Source organism: Schistocerca nitens, chromosome 1, assembly GCF_023898315.1.
Source record: "Schistocerca nitens isolate TAMUIC-IGC-003100 chromosome 1, iqSchNite1.1, whole genome shotgun sequence".
Classification (NCBI taxonomy): domain Eukaryota; kingdom Metazoa; phylum Arthropoda; class Insecta; order Orthoptera; family Acrididae; genus Schistocerca; species Schistocerca nitens.
Window position 1 is genome coordinate 118,084,883 of NC_064614.1, and position 20,193 is coordinate 118,105,075.

The following is a 20,193-nucleotide window of genomic DNA, read 5'->3' on the forward strand; positions in this document are numbered from 1 at the left end:
TGTTGCAGAACAATTTTCTTCTGCAACTTTAGGCAATAGTGTTACCAACTGACACACAATGGTTCATTCAAGATGAAGCTCATCCTCAGAAAGCAAACATTCTGGATTTACTGCATGAACATTTTCGGCACTGTGTCACGACCCATTGATATCCATAATGTTTTCAGAGTGGTTCAATATGGTTGCCACAGAGCCGAGATCTTAATCTCTGATTATTTCTTATGGGGACATGTAAAGGCAGGCAAAAAAACCATTAAATCTAATCCAACTGAGTGGCTATCAACAGTTTTTCAGTAAGTCACAGTAGACTTTGGTCTAGGCTGGTTGGAAAAAACATAGTTTGTCTCTAAGAGATGGTACGTCAACAAGGTGGACATATTGAACAAATACTGCATGCTCACTGAGCATCAACATTCTGATGAATAATGTAAAAACAAAAAAATGATGTTCTGTTTATTAAAAGTTATATAAACAATTTTCAATGTGTGACATTTTGAGCGACACCCTGTATATTCCATGTGAAATAATATGCAATAATCTGTAATTTATTATAATAAAAAGTATGTATTTTTTAACTTTGCCAGTGCCAATCGAAAGCCCAGATCAAAAAGGATGGGAAATGTTCTTTATTTTGTTGCATCTAGTCTCGTGTCACAAATCCGCTTGCAGAGCCTTCTCATGCAGATGATTCTACACTGCGGGAGGCCACACTGTGCTCCCATCACTGACGTTAAAGGGTCAAATCTTATTTTGGATTCATATGAATGAGGCATGTTGTTCTGGCAACTGTAAGTAGACAAAACTTTCATCTTCCATTAATAAAGATTTACTATGGCAATATGTGCTTTTAGCTGAAGCCTTGTCCTGGCATATTAATTTGCATGTTACTTAAATTAAGCAAGGAGTTGGAAAGCACACAAATGTTTGTAAAACAAAATTCTCTGTACCATCACATCCAAAAATAGGTAGTACATTTTCTGTGAAATAGCCAGCATAAATTGCTAGATTAATGAAACTACCAATGCCAGCTATCAGTGACTGGCAGCAGCACAGCCATAAGTTTGTGCATAGCTCCTTGTTTATTGTTAAGCACAATCTAGTCTTGCACCTAATTTCTCCATTGTTCCTTGAAAGAAATAAGTTCAAATATAGATAACAAGTAATTGTGGCTGTTGTGAGATTGTGATGAAGGAGTAGGCTGCCATTTCCTAACAGCTGGAAGCTGCATTGGCCACTGTCAACCAGATTTATGTGGTTGCTGAGAATTGTGCCAGTGATGGAGTGGCAGGGTGGCAGGGTGGCCTCCTTTTCAAAAAATACCGTGGTTTTTGCTTATGTGGTCTGCAAAGGACCTTGGTCGATATGTGGCTTAATCCTCCAGTTGCACTGTTGGCATGCACTAACAAAGTTAAATTTGCCCTGGATACAGGAAATGGAAGTGCTTAAAGGAATGAAACTTCACAAGCTGTCATTTTTATGATATAACACCATAATTTCCAGTTTGTTTTTAATTTGAGAAAATCTTTTTCTGTCTTTTCTCCAGATCTTGTTTATTACATGTCATTTGGAGCATTGAAATACTGACAAAGAACACTGATAGCCAGGTAAATTTTATAGTTACAGCAAGAATTAATAATTATAAAAATAATACTGTAACAACTGTAATGCACTTCCACAAATTTGGTATAATATATTGTCCTATATTTGTCTTAAGTTCTATCAGAATATGACAGTGATCCATTCCTCAATAAAGGAACATATAGAGTGTTTCTATGAAAAAAGTTATTTTTTCATCAAGGAAAATATTTTCCAATCATAATTCAGATCTAATTAAACAACTTAACAATATATACACACAAAAGTGCACAGTATTAGGTATAGCTAATCAATAAGCTACATATTTAGAGAAATATAAATAAATGTGCTTCATGATTAGTTATAACTGCTCTGCTTATTACTCCTTAAGTCCTTCCAAAGAAGAACTGATAAAATTTTAAATAAAATACATCAACAAAGGAAAAAAGGAATCTATAGTGTTTACTATCACAGGTTGCTTAAAGCCATTCTAGACATTTCACTGCCTCTCAATTACACCACCAGACAACATTAGACATTTTTATCATTCAAGGAACACAGTACAATTGTTGTCTGCTAGTACAAACATAATTAAGAGTTTACCCATGAAATTGCCACAAAATAATCAAGAACAAAGATTCCTGTTTTATTACACATTTTTGTGTGGTGAAGGAGAAAGACTAGGTAATAAAACTTTATATTAACAGTGATACTCATGGAATGTGTTACTGTTTCTTATCAGAAACACGAAGTAAAATCAACACACTACTTCAATTATTCCTTAGACTAAAGGAATATGCCACTATGTTGTACATCTATAATTTGCACTTTTAAGATCATAAATATTTATGAACGGCACAGGTCTTTAAACATTCATGGCATAGTATATGCTGCTCTGGGCTACATTTTTAAAATATAAAAAGGTCAACCCATTACGAACCAAGCAGATATTGATACAAAACACTATTTCCATTGCATGTAAAAAAAATATCTTATATTGAATCACATCAAATAACGAACACACGTCAGCTGCCTCATGAATAGTGTTGCCTGGTATAATTTTGTTATACTATATTTACACACACAAATCACTTAAGATAAAGGATTCTTTTTCCCTGAGGAATATGCAATACGAAAACCATAACATTTCTTGGAAATAAGTCACAGCTGTACAGTGTCTGTTAATACCTGAGTAAACAATTTTTGGCACCAAACATTGCACCTTACAAATATAGTTTGGCTCACAAAGTCCATAGTTAAAGACCAGTGTACTGGGGAGTGTTCTCAGCTGCACGATTTTCTGCACTTCGCCCCAAGCGTGAAAACAAGCTGCGAGAGCAAGAACTTGTGCCCTTCTTGTGAGAATTGCTTCTGTCGTCTGGAGCCGCAAATGAATCTCTGAAAAATTACACTGATTGTGAAGACTATTTACCAGTTATAAGACTCAAGATAGGGACAATTGAAAATTTATTTGTAATCCATGTACATTATAATCAACTGATATAATTTAATAGAAATAAATAAATAAAAATAAATAATAATAGTAGTAGTAGTAATAATAATAATAATAATAATAATAATAATAATAATAATTCATAAAAATACTTGAGCTTTACTGGCTCAACTGCTTAGTCGGATTACAAATTCAAAGATTTGGGAGTTCAACCCCTAAGACAATTCTCAAATGTTTTTCAGTCACTTATCACTTCTTCCAACTCTGACAATGACATGTTAATACGAAAATGCTGAGTTGCGCAGTGGTTTGGAGTGCATGTGTAATTGTCGGTTCTGCTTTAAGTTGCTAGGTAAGTGAGCTGAAAGGTCTGAAGACCGCAAAGACACACTATCCTAATATGTTCATGCCTTGTAAGGCACTGTGGTGTTCAAACCAACCATTGGGTTGACATTTCATTTCATAATTTTTTCAGCTGAACTGCTGTTATTAGGTTGCAGATGTCAGGAGTGCTGCCAAACTTTTTTTTTATTTTTATTTTTATTTTATTTTATTTTATTTTTTTTTTTTTTTTCAATCTTATCTCAAGATTCATATCTTCCTGTGTATTTCTGGTAATGAGCTATGATCACAAGCTGTGACATGGTCGCAAATTGAACAGTGACCCAAAAATAGAATAAATTTCCTTTACTTCATGTCTATGGTCACAAATAAAAAATCCTTGGACTACAGATATCGGTCAGCAACTATCTTCAGCTGTGCAGCAAAATACTGGAAAAACACAAATACAACTAGCAGATTGTCTACAGCTTAAAGCAATAAAACAGGCCATGATGAAAAGTGTTACTGACACATATGTGCATTTGTGCACATTAAATATGATGAGGCATACCTGTTTTTATAAAACACGTCCTAACGTACTGGAGCCATAGTGGCATCGTCAAATGCTAAACACAAAATCAGCGACGGAATTGTCAAAAATATATATATAAATAATAGTATGCGCAACTGTCATCTTATCAGCAGCACTACTGTTCAAAACAAACTGCCATAGAGTAGCTACAAAATGTGTGTGTTGCATGTTCACCAGATGTTGCTACTGTAGATATACACACATTATTCAGTGATAATTGTATGATGTAAAATAAAAAAAGGAGATTCAATCAGTAAAATCTGTAGTGGGCTTATAAGCTGTAAAATGCATTAAAGGAATGAAATAAAACAAGACATAAGTTAATTGTTAAAAAGGAAAAAGTTAAGAGCAAATAACTGACACATTCAAGTGGCTATATTTTAGATAATGACGTAACTAATAAACAGCTTTCCGAGTACACAGAATAATATAAAAGTCACAAAACAAATAGCTAAAGAAGTCCAATGAACGTAAACAGACTGCCGCACATAATCAGTGCCCTCTGTTGGTACTAACGCAAGAACGCCGCATAAGCGAGAAGGGGTTAGCGGAATGTGACCACCCGAGGACCCCTCGTACCCTGTGGAACCTCGTTCCAAGAAAAGCATGATTCTAGTTAATGAAAGAGGAGGAGGAACAAGAAAACTCTAGAGTTATGCACACAACGTAAGAAAATGAAGTAAATATGTAAAGCACTCTAAACAAGGTGAAACTATCAGCAAGACATATAAAAGAGAGGTATTCAATGATTAAAGTAGAACACTGTCTAACAAAGCAAAGTAGGCATTGGCACAAAATCACTCTGGCAATTAAGCATTTATGTTGGCTCTTGTTTTTCCATTTTATAAATTTCAAGCTCTTCTAACAAGTTAGGTGCATGGTCTTTTTCCACCCTGTGGAGAATACGCATACTATTCTCCGTGTTCTCCATAGAATGGCCACTTTTGGATACATGCTGTCCCAAAGCAGTTTTGTCCCATAGCTGTGACTGTTCTTTAAACCTACATTAAAAGCGGCATGTTTGATTGATATAATATTTGTCACAGTTACTACAATCAATCCAGACCCATCAAATTTGTCACATGTCCTTTCCAGTTTATGCTTTACTTGTGGTTTTAGGGTGTTGTTTACCTGAAAGTCCCATCTAACATCCGATGTGTGTGCCCGTTGTTTGTTACACATTTCTTTAGCCTACTGTAAGGGTGCATTATGTCATTTACAGAAAAGCTGTTAGCTACAACAGTCTGCTTTAAAATGCTGAGTTCTTCACATATTTTGCTTTTGGCCAAAGGTAGATGAAGGAGGTGGTGAATCATGGAGGTGAAGAAGGCCTTTTTGTATCGGGGAGGGTGACATGCACTGGCACTGAAGATACTATTTGTACAAGTCAGTTTTCTGAAAACCAAAAACTTATGTCTGTCATCAACTTTTTTAATGTTAAGGTCAAGGTAGTTAATGGAGCTCTCTTTTTCAACTTCAGTAGTAAAAGTTGTTTTTGAGAGCAACGCCACTTATTGCTTGGGCAAATGCGTTGACCTAACTGGTGTCGCCTTCCATCAGTAATAAACATATCGTTTATAATAAATTGTTATATCTTTTAGCTGTGGAAACTTGGCAAGAAATTTACAGTCTATATCATTCACAAAAATATTGCTAAAGTACCAGCTAGACTATTACGCATCCCAAGCCCATCTTTTTGATAACATATTTTGTCACTGAAGGTGAGAAAAGTCAAGAAATTCAATTAGTTCTGTACACTTTTCAGTACTGATTTTATTATGGGATAGGAGATTACGTCGAATAATATCAATAGTTTCTTTTACTGGGGCATTACTGTAGGGGTTTTTTATATCCGAGGATGCTGATGTTGCATTATTTGGTACAAGTATAACCTTAATTGCATTTGCTAGCCTAGAACTGTTTATAACCCCAATTTAATTGTTGACCATTTTTTTTCTGTTGTCCATCTTTCCTTTAGTTGCTCTAAATTCCTGGAGGTATGTACTGTCTATGCAACTAAATGAAGGCAGTTTATTGCCATATGCATTTCGCTTCTTTTATAAAACGTGTAAACTGATTTAAGTTTATTGATGTGTTCAAAATGGTTCTTTTAAAGTGGTGAGTCATGAGAGCCATATTTTAAAGGGTCTCAATACCAAGTCAAAGATGGAATCGAATCCAGGTCTCCTGCTTACTAGGCAGGCGTGTCACCAACTGAGCCACCTTGGTACAACAGTTCACACACACCTCCCTCCTTGATCCAAACTTTCACTGCCACCCCACTCTACTTTAAATTCCCGCTTACACATGTACAGAATTGCAGAGGTCCTTCATGTTCTGGAATAGAACCTCAGCACTGAATGTAAAATAGGGGATCCAACCTGAAACCCAAATGCAGATACTTATACAAATGAAATAACAAAATTTCAGGGACTTAACTGGTCTCATACAGGTATGATTTTGTGTATATAGACTGTATGAGAAGAGTAAAGCCTCTGAAAGTGTGTCATTTCATTCGTAAATATATAACTTATAATAGGAGATGAAGGCCATCTATTTGATATAACTCAGAACGCAGCACTTGTCTGCAAGGTAGCACCTTTGTTTCTAGTGTACTACATTAAATTTAGCTAGTGCAAGTATGAATAGCAATATGCTATAGTGATAGTTTATTGTTAATACATTGTACAGATTAAAGAAACTTAATTATGCCTTGATTCATTCCATATTCCTGAAGGTTCTCTTCAGCAGAAAACCAACCTTAGGATTGAGAACAGATTTTTTTTTAAAATGACATCAAGGTTCCCCTTCTGCACTATTATCTGGTACCTGCAAACACTGCTGCTTCAATATCATGGACAGGAAGTTACGTTTCCTACACTTTTACATAGTTTTCACATAATACAAGAATTTATGCATATGGCCATATGCAGCTAGTTAGATGTTGCATAGATCATTTTAACTATTCTTTTATCAGAATGACCTGGAATGAGTCAGTTCAAAGGATAGGTATACGTGATTAGTGTCGACTTTATTAACTATTTTTAGTCCTACTCATGCGACCACACTTAAAAACTAGTTGGATTGTTTTTTTTTTTTTTTTTTTTTTTTTTTTTTTTTTTTTTTTTTTTTTTTTTAACAGGATACCAATTTTTAAATAGAAATTCATCCACAGAAGTGTTGACCAAGAGAAATAATTTTAAGTTAGATTTAAAATTTGCTTTGCTGTCAGACTTGTCTACTATTGGGTAAATGATCAAAAATTTTTGCTGCTGCAAATTAAATTTCTGAGACACTGACAGCTTTAATCATGGGTAATGAAGGTTATTTCTTCCTCTAGTGTTGTTTATGGACATCACTGATCTTCACAAATTGTGACAATTTATTTATGACGAATTTCATTAGTGAATGTATATACTGTGATGGTACAGTTCAAATGCCTAACTCCTTGAAAAGGTACCTACAAAATGACCACAGGTGAACACTACATATTATTTGGCTTGTTTTTGTGCAATCAATACTTTCTTTCTAGGCGATGCATTGCCCCAGAAAATTATTCCACAAGACATTATTGTGTGAAAGCATGCAAAATATGTCAGAAGGTAGATTTAGTTTGTTTCTGAAACTAGCAATTATATGAACAGCAAAAGTTGCTGAACTTAACTGATTAAGCTCAGTAATATGCTGCATCGAGTTCAAGTTTTCATCAGTAGGTACACCCAAAAATTTTGGAGCATTCTACCCTATTTACTGACTCCTGTTCATGTGATACATCAATTTTTAGTAAGAACATTTGTTGTGCAGAATTTAATATAGCATGTTTTCTTAAAATTTTGGTGAAGTCCAGTTTTAAAGACCCACATAATAAATTTTGAAAAAATTGCTAAAAGTCTCTTCTGTTGCTTTCTCTCTAATAGGATTTATTGCAACACTATTGTCTTAAATGTAATACTATTCTTGTGTACATTACTTTTTCAAATATTTTGGAAAAAGATGTCACTAAGGAAATTGGACACCTATTTAAGTCATTCTTGTCATCTTTCTTACAAAGAGATTTAACAGTTCCATATTGGTCCATGCACCCAGTTTACAGTATCAGTATGTTTCAAAACATAACTTGACCTTAGCAACAAACAATCCTGAGCATATAAGGAGTATCACATCGGCTACAGACACTAGTGACCACAAAGTAGTTGTAGTAAGACTAAATACCAGGACATCGAAATCCACCACAACTAAATGCAAAATATATCTGTTTAAAAAACAGAATTCAACTGACACTTTTCTTTGAGACTGTCTCCAGCCTTCCGATCTGGCCATGTAAGCAGAGACCAGATGTGGTTCGAAGTCATAACAACAACAGCAATTGAGAGATACATAACAAATAAATAAATAAGAGATGATACTGATCCCCCATGGTACACGAATCAGGTCAGAACACTTTTGCAGAAGCAACAAAAAACTCATGCCAAATTTAAGACTAAGTCTCCAAAATTGGAATGTTTTACTAAAGCTCAAAATTTAGCAGACTTCAATGAAAGCAACAAAACTCTGTCTCTAAATCTGGCAGAAAATCCAAAGAGATTCTAGTTGTTTGTAAAGTACACCAGTGGCAAGATGCAGTCAATATCTTCACTGCCTGATAGCATTGGTAATGTTACTGATAATAGTGCCACTAAAGCACAGTTACTAAATGCAGTTTTCTGAAATTCCTTCACCAAAGGCAAGAAAGTAAATATTCCAGAATTCAAATCGCCAACTGCCAACATAAGAAACTAAGACGTAGAAATCCTTGGTGTAGTGAGCAACTTAAATCACTTACCAAAGACAAGGCCTCCAGTCCCGATTGTATACCAGTTAGGTTCCTTGCAAATTGGCTATACAGTAGTTTCACTTTTAGCAATCATACGCAACTGCTTGCTCTAAGAAAAATCCTTACCCAAAGACTGGAAAGTTGTCCAAGTCACACCAATACTCAAGAAAAAAATAGGAGTAATTTGTTATTACAGATTCATATCACTACTGTTAATTTGCAGTAGACTTTTGGAATATATACTGTGTTGTAACATTATGAATTACCTCAAAGTAAACATTTATTAACAAATAGCCAACAAAAATTCAAAGAATATTTTTCTTGTGAAACACAATTAGCTCTTTATTCTCATGAAGTAATGAGGGCAATTGACACTGAATCTCAAACTGATTCCATATTTTTGGAGTTCCAGGAGCCTTTCAACACCATTGCTTGCAAGCAACTTCTAATTAAATTGCATACCTGTGGCGTATTGTCACAGTTGTGCAACTGGATTTATTATTTCCTTTCAGACAGATCACAGTTCGCAGTAATTGATGGAAAACCACCCAATAAAATAGAAGTAATATTTGGTGTTCCCCAAGGAAGTGTTATAGGCGCTCTGCTATTCAAGATCTACATATACAATTTAGAAGATAATCTGAGCAGCCCTCTTAAATTTTTTACAAATGATTATTTGGGGGTGGGCGTAGGGGGGAGGGGGGGGCGGGGGAGGGAGGGAGGGAGGGAGAGAGGGAGGGAGGGAGAGAGGGAGGGAGGGAGAGAGAGAGAGAGAGAGAGATATTCTGAGTATGAAGGCACAACTGCGGAGAGAGACTGGGAAAAATGATTTTGAATGCTCTGTGTTAAAAAGAGAGCAATTATGTTTGCATGCCAAGTTTTTAGCGAAGACAGAATGAGGATTGAGGTGTTAGTTTGTCTTGGTATATTGTACACGGACTGACTGTCCTGTTTCCAGTTTTACAATATCCCCTGTAGGGATGTGCACACTTCTCGGCATTTTAATGACTTTCCTTAAAAGATTAAAGTATTTTTGTAGTATGCAAGTAATGTTGAATCTTTATTTCGGCCTTTATATAAATTTCCCTCACATGCTTCTAAGTTGTGATCTGCACAAAAGCTGTGTTCCACTATATTTGACTGTGTCCAACTTTTACAAATGATGCCGTTCCTTCTTTTTCCTTTTTAACTCTCCATAAAAAGGATGCTACTCTATAATCCCTGTTATTTAACTTCTCCATCCCTGTGCTTACATAGTGTTCAGGAAGTTGTCACAAAACATCAATAGCTTAAGAATTTTCCACGTCTTCCAGAAATACAAGAAACTCTTCTATCTCATTTTTCAGCCTCCTAATGTGCTGACCAAACAAATTAATTTTACTTTTCTGAAAACAATCACATATATTACAGTACTGTTCTGTTACAACTTCTTTCAAAATTGTCTGCCTATAGACTCTGAGCTAATCTGTCCCCTCCCCCTCCTATTCAGTTGCAAGCCATGATTTGTGTATCAGTACAGATATGAGCCTGTTTCTACAGCTGCACGACTACTCTGCAATTCACGCTTAAATGTCTCACAGAGGATTACATCAAACCACTTTCACTCCATTTCTCTAAGGTTCCACTCTAACAGCGAACGAGAAAAACAAACATTTAAATCTTCCGCACGAGCTCAGATTTCTCTTATTTTATTAAAATGGTCATGGTTGATGCCAACCTACATAGTTACTACAAACTGTGACCTTTGTCAAAGGAAATCAAGAATACAGTTGCACAACTGAGTTGATACTCAGTAGCCATGCAATTCAGTTAGAAGTGATTTGTGAGGAACGACGACAACAGCCTTCTGGAAATCTGAAAGAATCAATTTGAGGTCTCCTGCCAATAGCACTCATTACTTCATAAGAATAAAGAGCTAGTTGGGATTCATAAGAAAAGTATTTTTGGAACCTGTCCTGATAGTGTCAAGAGATTTTTTCTTTGAGGTAATCTCTCAAGGTTTGACACGGTATATGTTCCACAATCCTACTGGAAATCGAAATCGGTGATATGGGTCTGTAATTTGGTGGATTACTCCTATTTCCTTTTTCGAGTATTGATGTGACCTATGCAACTTTTCAGGCTTTAGGTACGGATTAGAGATGGGTCGTTCGCAAACAAACGGGTCCAAAGGAACGGTTCATCAAGATGAACGAAACGGGCGATGAACGCATTCTAAGGAATGGTCTTTCATAGTTCACTTCCGTCGCGGCTTTCTCGGGAACGGGAAACGGTCAGTCTTGTTACCGCAATGGCACGTCGGCCGGTCTCGTTCCAGCCTCGGTCTCATTCCCATCTGTCTCTGTCTCGCTCGGCTGTACTCGCAGTTCCACTTCCGACTGCTCATAGGTAGTTCAGTATAGAGTTGTTCGTTTTGTTTGCTACGCGCGCCCATTGTAGATCCGTTCCATACCTTTTTTGAACTCTGAATTTCTGGTTCTTTTCGTATGCTATTCAGCATCCATGACAGGTAATTAAAATGTATTTTATAATTATGTAAATTACATAAAAATACATGGTATGTAATACATACACATCTTTTCACGTAAAACAAATGGCATATCAGCTTACTTCACTATTTCAATACACAGTAGAAGAAATACTTGTAAAAAGGCAAGATTTTTTTTTTTTACACACGCAAAGCAAGTCGGCACGGCACACACAAGTGGCCATTTCCCATCTTTTTTTGATCCAAGGTAAAAAAGCATGTTCATTGTTATGGAAGGCAGACCGACTTATAACCGAATGAAGTCCGCGTTCCATAATCGAGTGTCTGGTGTTAAATTTTGTAAAGAGAATATGACAACTTCTACAATATTATTTCAGTGGCGCACGAAAAATTGGCCACAATTACTAGACTGTTCATTGTCACTTACTAATTGTCATCTATTGTTTCAAAGTAGTTGTTTACATTAGCTTATTTGTTATTTTTTCATTACCTAATTGTTACCTGTTTATCTATTCTGTCTGTAGCGGTCAACAACTCCTGCGTAATTGGTGAGCAGTCTGTACTCGGGGCCAGTTTTTTGTGCACCACCTTATATTATTTCACTGCAATCAGCCACATAACGCCAGCCACATAACACTATAGTTGGCAGGTTTTGCAGAATCATGAAAATTACATGTGTGTGAGAATGCTGTTATGAATAACAACTCTGTACTCCAGGGCGGAGGCTAGTGCCCCCTCTTAGTGCCTTGCATCTTCAGTCACCTATGATACTAATTTTCAATTTTTCATAAGAACCGTATATGAAGCACAAATGAACGGTGAATGAGTAAAAATGAAAGGTGATCACCAGTGAACTAGTTCCCAAGGATGAACGAGTTTGCCCATGTCTAATACAGATCTTTCATCGAGTGAGCGCTTCTATATGATGGTTAAGTACGGAGCTATTATATCTGCATACTCAAAGCAATTTAATTGGTATACTATCTGGACCAGCAGACTAGTCTTTATTGAGTGATTTAAGCCGGTTTGCTACACCAAGTATATCTACTTTTAACTTACTCATGTTGGCAGCAGTTCTGGATTCCATTTTTTTAATATTTACATTGTCTTCTTTGGTGAAGGAATTTTTGAAAACCATATTTAATAACTGCACTTTAACAGCTCTGTCACTGGTAAAATTAGCATTGCTATCGTGCTGTCAAAAGCAAATCACTCAGCTCTTTGTTTACATGGCTGACAGCTGTGTTAACACAGGGCTCATCATGGTGCTGTAAAACCTCTACAAACCCCATGAGTGTGTGTGCTGTTTCTGCACCAGTCTCCTCCATGTGACCTTTAATACATCTACATCTACATGATTACTCTGAAATTCACATTTAAGTGCTTGGCAGAGGGTTGATCGAACCACAATCATACTATCTCTCTACCATTCCACTCCTGAACAGCGCGCGGGAAAAACGAACACCTAAACCTTTCTGTTCGAGCTCTGATTTCTCTTATTTTATTTTGATGATCATTTCTACCTATGTAGGTTGGGCTCAACAAAATATTTTCGCATTCGGAAGAGAAAGTTGGTGACTGAAATTTCGTAAATAGATCTCGCCATGACGAAAAAGTCTTTGCTTTAATGACTTCCATCCCAACTTGCGTATCATATCTGCCACACTCTCTCCCCTATTACGTGATAATACAAAACGAGCTGCCCTTTTTTGCACCCTTTCGATGTCCTCCATCAATCCCACCTGGTAAGGATCCCACACCGCGCAGCAATATTCTAACAGAGGACGAACGAGTGCAGTGTAAGCTGTCTCTTTAGTGGACTTGTTGCATCTTCTAAGTGTCCTGCCAATGAAACGCAACCTTTGGCTCACATTCCCCACAATATTATCTATGTGGTCTTTCCAACTGAAGTTGTTCGTAATTTTAACACCCAAGTACTTAGTTGAATTGCCAGCCTTGAGAATTGTACTATTTGTCGAGTAATCTAATTCCAACGGATTTCTTTTGGAACTCATGTGAATCACCTCACACTTTTCGTTATTTAGCATCAACTGCCACCTGCCACACCATACAGCAATCTTTTCTAAATCGCTTTGCAACTGATACTGGTCTTCAGATGACCTTACTAGACGGTAAATTACAGCATCATCTGCGAACAACCTAAGAGAACTGCTCAGATTGTCACCCAGGCCATTTACATAGATCAGGAACAGTAGAGGTCCCAGTACGCTTCCCGGGGGAACACCTGATATCGCTTCAGTTTTACTCAAAGATTTGCCGTATATTACTACGAAGTGCGACCTTCCTGACAGGAAATCATGAATCCAGTCGCACAACTGAGACGATACCCCGTAGGCCCGCAGCTTGATCAGAAGTCACTTGTGAGGAACGGTGTCAAAAGCTTTCCGGAAATCTAGAAATACGGAATCAACTTGAGATCCCCTGTCGATAGCGGCCATTACTTCGTGCGAATAAAGAGCTAGCTGTGTTGCACAATAACGATGTTTTCTGAAGCCATGCTCATTATGTATCAATAGATCGTTCCCTTCGAGGTGATTCATAATGTTTGAATACAGTATATGCTCCAAAACCCTACTGCAAACCAACGTCAATGATATAGGTCTGTAGTTCGATGGATTACTCCAACTACCCTTCTTGAACACTGGTGCGACCTGTGCAATTTTCCAATCTGTAGGTACAGATCTATCGATGAGCGAGCAGTTGTATACGATTGCTAAGTAGGGAGCTATTGTATCAGCGTAATCTGAAAGGAACCTAATCGGTATACAATCTGGACCTGAAGACTTGCCCGTATCAAGCGATTTGAGTTGCTTCACAACCCCTAAGGTATCTACTTCTAAGAAACTCATGCTAGCAGCTGTTCGTGTTTCAAATTCTGGAATATTTTATTCATCTTCCTTGGTGAAGGAATTTCGGAAAACTGCGTTCAATAACTCCGCTTTAGCGGCACAGTCGTCGGTAACAGTGCCATCGGCACTGCGCAGTGAAGGTATTGACTGCGTCTTGCTGCTTGTGTACTTTACATACGACCAGAATTTCTTCGGATTTTCTACCAAATTTCGAGACAATGTTTCATTGTGGAACCAATTAAAGGCATCTCGCATTGAAGTCCGTGCCAAATTTCGCGCGTCTGTAAATTTTAGCCAATCTTCGGGATTTCGCGTTCTTCTGAACTTCGCATGCTTTTTCCGTTGCCTCTGCAACAGCGTTCGGACCTGTTTTGTGTACCATGGGGGATCAGTTCCACCTCTTACCAGTTTATGAGGTATGAATTTCTCAATTGCTGTTGCTACTATATCTTTGAATTTGAGCCACATCTTGTCTACATTTGCATAGTAAGTTCGGAAGGAATGGAGATTGTCTCTTAGGAAGGCTTCTAGTGACACTTTATCCGCTTTTTTAAATAAAATTATTTTGCATTTGTTTCTGGTGGATTTGGAAGAAACGGTATTAAGCCTAGCTACAACTACCTTGTGATCACTAATCCCTGTATCAGTCATGATGCTCTCTATCAGCTCTGGATTGTTTGTGGCTAAGAGGTCAAGTGTGTTTTCGCAACCATTTACAATACGCGAGGGTTCGTGGACTAACGGCTCGAAATAATTTTCGGAGAAAGCATTTAGGACAATCTCTGAAGATGTTTCCTGCCTACCACCGGTTTTGAACAAGTATTTTTGCCAACATATCGAGGGAAGGTTGAAGTCCCCACCAACTGTAACCGTATGAGTGGGGTATTTTTGTTACGAGACTCAAATTTTCTCTGAACTGTTCAGCAACTATATCATCGGAGTCTGGGGTCGATAGAAGGAGCCAATTATTAACTTAGTTCGGCTGTTAAGTATAACCTCCACCCATACCAATTCGCACGGAGTATCTACTTCGACTTCACTACAAGACAACCCACTACTGACAGACACAAACACTCCACCACCAATTCTGCCTAATCTATCTTTCCTGAACACCGTCTGAGACTTCGTAAAAATTTCTGCATAACTTATTCCAGGCTTTAGCCAGCTTTCTGTACCTATAACGATTTCAGCTTATGTGCTTTCTATTAGCACTTGAAGCTCAGGGACTTTCCCAGCACAACTACAACAATTTACAACTACAATTCCGACTGTTCCTTGATCCAAGCACGTCCTGTATTTGCCATGCACCCTTTGAGATTGCAGCCCACCCCGTACTTTCCCGAGGCCTTCTAGCCTAAAAAACCACCCAGTCCACGCCACACAGCCTTCATTACCCATGCAGCTGCCAGCTGAGTGTAGTGAACTCCTGACCTATTCAGCGGAACCCGAAACCCCACCACCCTATGGCGCAAGTCAAGGAATCTGCAGCCAACACGGTCGCAAAACCGTCTGAGCCCGATTCAGACCTTCCACCTGGCTCTGCACCAAAGGTCCGCAGTCGGTTCTGTCAACGATGCTGCAGATGGTGAGCTCTGCCGTCATCTCATAAGCAAGACCGGCAGCCTTCACCAAATCAGATAGCTGCTGGAATCCAGAGAGAATTTCCTCAGATCCAAAGCGACACACATCATTAGTGCCAACATGTGCCACCACCTGCAGCTGGCTGCACCCTGTGCTCTTCATGGCATTCGGAAGGACCCTTTCCACATCAGGAATGACTCCACCCGGGATGCACACTGAGTGCACACTGCATTTCTTCCCCTCCTTAGCCACCATATCCCTAAGGGGCCCCATTACTCCTAAGTTGCTGGCCAGGCTGTTACTTGGTCCTCCTACTTTAACAGGGTGTATATGCCCCGGGACAACTGGGAAATCAAGGAAAAATGTAGGAATTTCTTCATCTGGGAAAAATATGAGAAAACCCGAGTGTTTTTTTCATATTCTGGAAGTTTTTCATTTTTTAGTTTTTAGTTACATTTTTATAATTTTGACTGGGAAGAACTGATACTCTAACACAACAAAACAAACAAGAGAATAACACCAAAATAAAACTTTAGTTGAAAAGAAAATGTGCCATTTAGAACAACAAAACACAGCATATTATTTTAGAGGTCTGTCTTGATCATACTTCTTTTTTCACTTCACTATTACTGGTTTTGGCTACTGACATCTTCAAATCATAAAATATTCTGTTGTTGTATCAACGTCAAAAAATTTTATGATCTGAAGATGGCAGTAGCCAAAACCAGTAATCGTGAAGTGGAAAAAAAAATAAATAAATAAATAGAATAAAATAGTGTGATCAAGACGGACCTGTAAAATTAAGTACCATAATATGATCATGAACTCATTTTCAGACTTTTATGTCTTCAATTGATAACAAAACACAGTGCACACATAAGCTGTGTCAACCACCGCCGCAAAATGTGTCAACCACCGCCGCAAAATGTGTCAACCACCGCCGCAAAATGTGTCAACCACCGCCGCAAAATGTGTCAACCACCGCCGCAAAATGTGTCAACCACCGCCGCAAAATGTGTCAACCACCGCCGCAAAATGTGTCAACCACCGCCGCAAAATGTGTCAACCACCGCCGCAAAATGTGTCAACCACCGCCGCAAAATGTGTCAACCACCGCCGCAAAATGTGTCAACCACCGCCGCAAAATGTGTCAACCACCGCCGCAAAATGTGTCAACCACCGCCGCAAAATGTGTCAACCACCGCCGCAAAATGTGTCAACCACCGCCGCAAAATGTGTCAACCACCGCCGCAAAATGTGTCAACCACCGCCGCAAAATGTGTCAACCACCGCCGCAAAATGTGTCAACCACCGCCGCAAAATGTGTCAACCACCGCCGCAAAATGTGTCAACCACCGCCGCAAAATGTGTCAACCACCGCCGCAAAATGTGTCAACCACCGCCGCAAAATGTGTCAACCACCGCCGCAAAATGTGTCAACCACCGCCGCAAAATGTGTCAACCACCGCCGCAAAATGTGTCAACCACCGCCGCAAAATGTGTCAACCACCGCCGCAAAATGTGTCAACCACCGCCGCAAAATGTGTCAACCACCGCCGCAAAATGTGTCAACCACCGCCGCAAAATGTGTCAACCACCGCCGCAAAATGTGTCAACCACCGCCGCAAAATGTGTCAACCACCGCCGCAAAATGTGTCAACCACCGCCGCAAAATGTGTCAACCACCGCCGCAAAATGTGTCAACCACCGCCGCAAAATGTGTCAACCACCGCCGCAAAATGTGTCAACCACCGCCGCAAAATGTGTCAACCACCGCCGCAAAATGTGTCAACCACCGCCGCAAAATGTGTCAACCACCGCCGCAAAATGTGTCAACCACCGCCGCAAAATGTGTCAACCACCGCCGCAAAATGTGTCAACCACCGCCGCAAAATGTGTCAACCACCGCCGCAAAATGTGTCAACCACCGCCGCAAAATGTGTCAACCACCGCCGCAAAATGTGTCAACCACCGCCGCAAAATGTGTCAACCACCGCCGCAAAATGTGTCAACCACCGCCGCAAAATGTGTCAACCACCGCCGCAAAATGTGTCAACCACCGCCGCAAAATGTGTCAACCACCGCCGCAAAATGTGTCAACCACCGCCGCAAAATGTGTCAACCACCGCCGCAAAATGTGTCAAAGGCCTACAGATGAAGACTATGCAATACTTCATAACAAACTGCTTCTTATGAGCTTGGCATCACAACTGTTCACATTCCTAACACATCACTGGAAAATACTGCAAATGGTGGTTTGAGATACGTTACTTTCAAAGTAAATTTTCTTTTTCAAGGTGAATCATGTTACATGCGACAACGTGAAATGAATTTCTTAAATTATCGATTCATTCTAAACCTAACACTTTACCAATATTATGTACGAAAACTTAGCTTTTCTCGTAGCTGTACTGTACATATATAATTTAAACCATTAACTTTTCCTATTTATGTGTTTGCACTAATTAACAAAGATGCTGCTATGTGCGACATCATCATCATCATCATCATCATGTGTCCTATGCTTTGAATATCCGCTGTCATTGGCTGGTGAGATCACATGACATGATGTATGTCCGGCTGACAAAAACGCATTGCAGTCTTGATTTCAGTCCTTCGCAAACTACTGTGTTTTATTTGGTGGAATTCATATTTATACTTTTGTAATTTGAAATTGTGCAATGCACATGTTGCCGTGCATCACTGATCTTTCCAAAACATGCCATTTCATGCTGTGTAGTTCTACGCTGGTGCATAAAAGCTTTCACATTTACCTGGAGGAAATGTATTTTTAACCAGGAACCTCTCTTCCTTGGCTGCATATACAGCCTTTATAAGAACTTAATCCTCTTCCTCAAAATGTCTGTCACCTAGGTAAGCTAGGAACTAGGTTTGCAATACTTGTGACCTGGTATTCTACACTTATCTTTTCCTGTACTATTTGGCCTACACTGCTATATAGCAGCAGAGCTCTTTTCTTTGTACTTTACTTTCTACTGACCTAACGTTAAAGTCGTTGTAGTAAATATGCTGCACTTTACTTTGCAGTAGAATCCTTTTTCTATCTACTGATTGTGTGTACCAACACACACACACACACACACACACACACACACACACACACACACACACAAAAAATGAATCACATCCAAAAGATTATCATCTTTTTTTAAAGTAACAAACAGGTAACTGAAATGTCTTACCCAAAGAAGGGGACAAGGGACACAAGAAGATCCTTGTCTGGAGATGTAGCCATTTCATTGTTGGTCTGCACAAGGTGATTAACCACACAACGCAGATAGTGCTGCAAACGTCTTCGTCTCTCTTCAACAAATCTGGAATCCTGCAGCAAAGCAGTGATGCAACATTCGAATTTCTTTTGTCAGTTCACAAACTTATATCCTTTGAAAATTGTAGCAGGTCTAAAAATGAATTTGTTCACAAAACCATGCCCTTTAGACATTGCTCTCACATTACAAATGATTAGAAACTGCAAAAATTTTCATTTTCCGATAAGTGTGTAATAGATGCAAATTCTGCTCAAAATAACAAAATGCAATTACTTAATAGATACTTTTTGACAGCTAATTATCCAGATGAACTGTTTTATCAGAGATAGTTTGAAATAGCTTTCTTTTCTGCATATAAATATCGAAAATGTAACTAATTATCAATTATTGGTATTGTACATCATCTGCAAAGCCAAATTTGGAAAGATAATTTGTGTAAGAACCTGTTTGCAAAATAAAAAGTATACAAAAGCAACGACATACACTATGTGATCAAAAGTATCCAGACACCCCCAAAAACATACTTTTTTCATATTAGGTTCATTTTGCTGCCACCTACTGCCAGGTTCTTCATATCAGCAACCTCAGTAGTCATTAGACATTGTGGGAGAGCAGAATGAGGCACTCTGCAGAACTCACGGACTTCGAGCATGGTCACATGATTGGGTGTCACTTGTGTCATACGTCTGTACGCGAGATTTCCACACTCCTAAACATCCCTAGTTCCACTGTTTCCGATGCGATAGTCAAGCGGAAACATGAAGGGACACGTGCAGCACAAAAGTGTACAGGTTGACCTCGTCTGTTGACTGACAGACCACCCACAGTTGAAAAGGGTCGTAATGTGTAATAGGAAGACATCTATCTAGACTATCACACAGAAATTCCAAACTGCATCAGGATCCACTGCAATTACTATGACAGTTAGGTGGGATGAGAAAACTTGGGTTTCATGGTCGAGCTGCTGCTCATAAGTCGCACATCATGCCGGTAAATGGCAAACGACGCCCCGCTTGATGTAAGGACGTAAACACTGGACGACTGAACAGTGGAAAAATGTAGTGTGGAGTGACAAATCACTCTACACAATGTAGTCATGTTTTTCACAGAGGGGGCTTGCATCCCTTGTTGTTTTGTGTTGCACTATCACAGCACAGGCCTGCACTGATGTTTTAAGCATCTTCTTGCTTCCCACTGTTGAAGAGCAATT

The 20,193-nt window shown here is 38.8% G+C and overlaps 1 protein-coding gene across 3 annotated transcripts in view; it reads right to left on the reverse strand.

Moving 5' to 3' along the window:
* Positions 1-1,292: 1,292 nt before the first annotated feature.
* Positions 1,293-20,193, reverse strand: part of LOC126242368 (sorting nexin-29) — a 182,883-nt gene continuing 163,982 nt past the window's right edge. For all 3 annotated transcript variants that reach the window (XM_049948083.1, XM_049948081.1, XM_049948082.1), the window contains 2 exons: positions 18,897-19,036; positions 1,293-2,973 (listed from right to left, as the gene is read on the reverse strand). In XM_049948083.1, the coding sequence (XP_049804040.1) occupies positions 2,832-2,973; positions 18,897-19,036 (282 nt within the window). In that variant the 3' untranslated portion in view covers positions 1,293-2,831. The remainder of the gene's footprint in view (positions 2,974-18,896; positions 19,037-20,193) is intronic.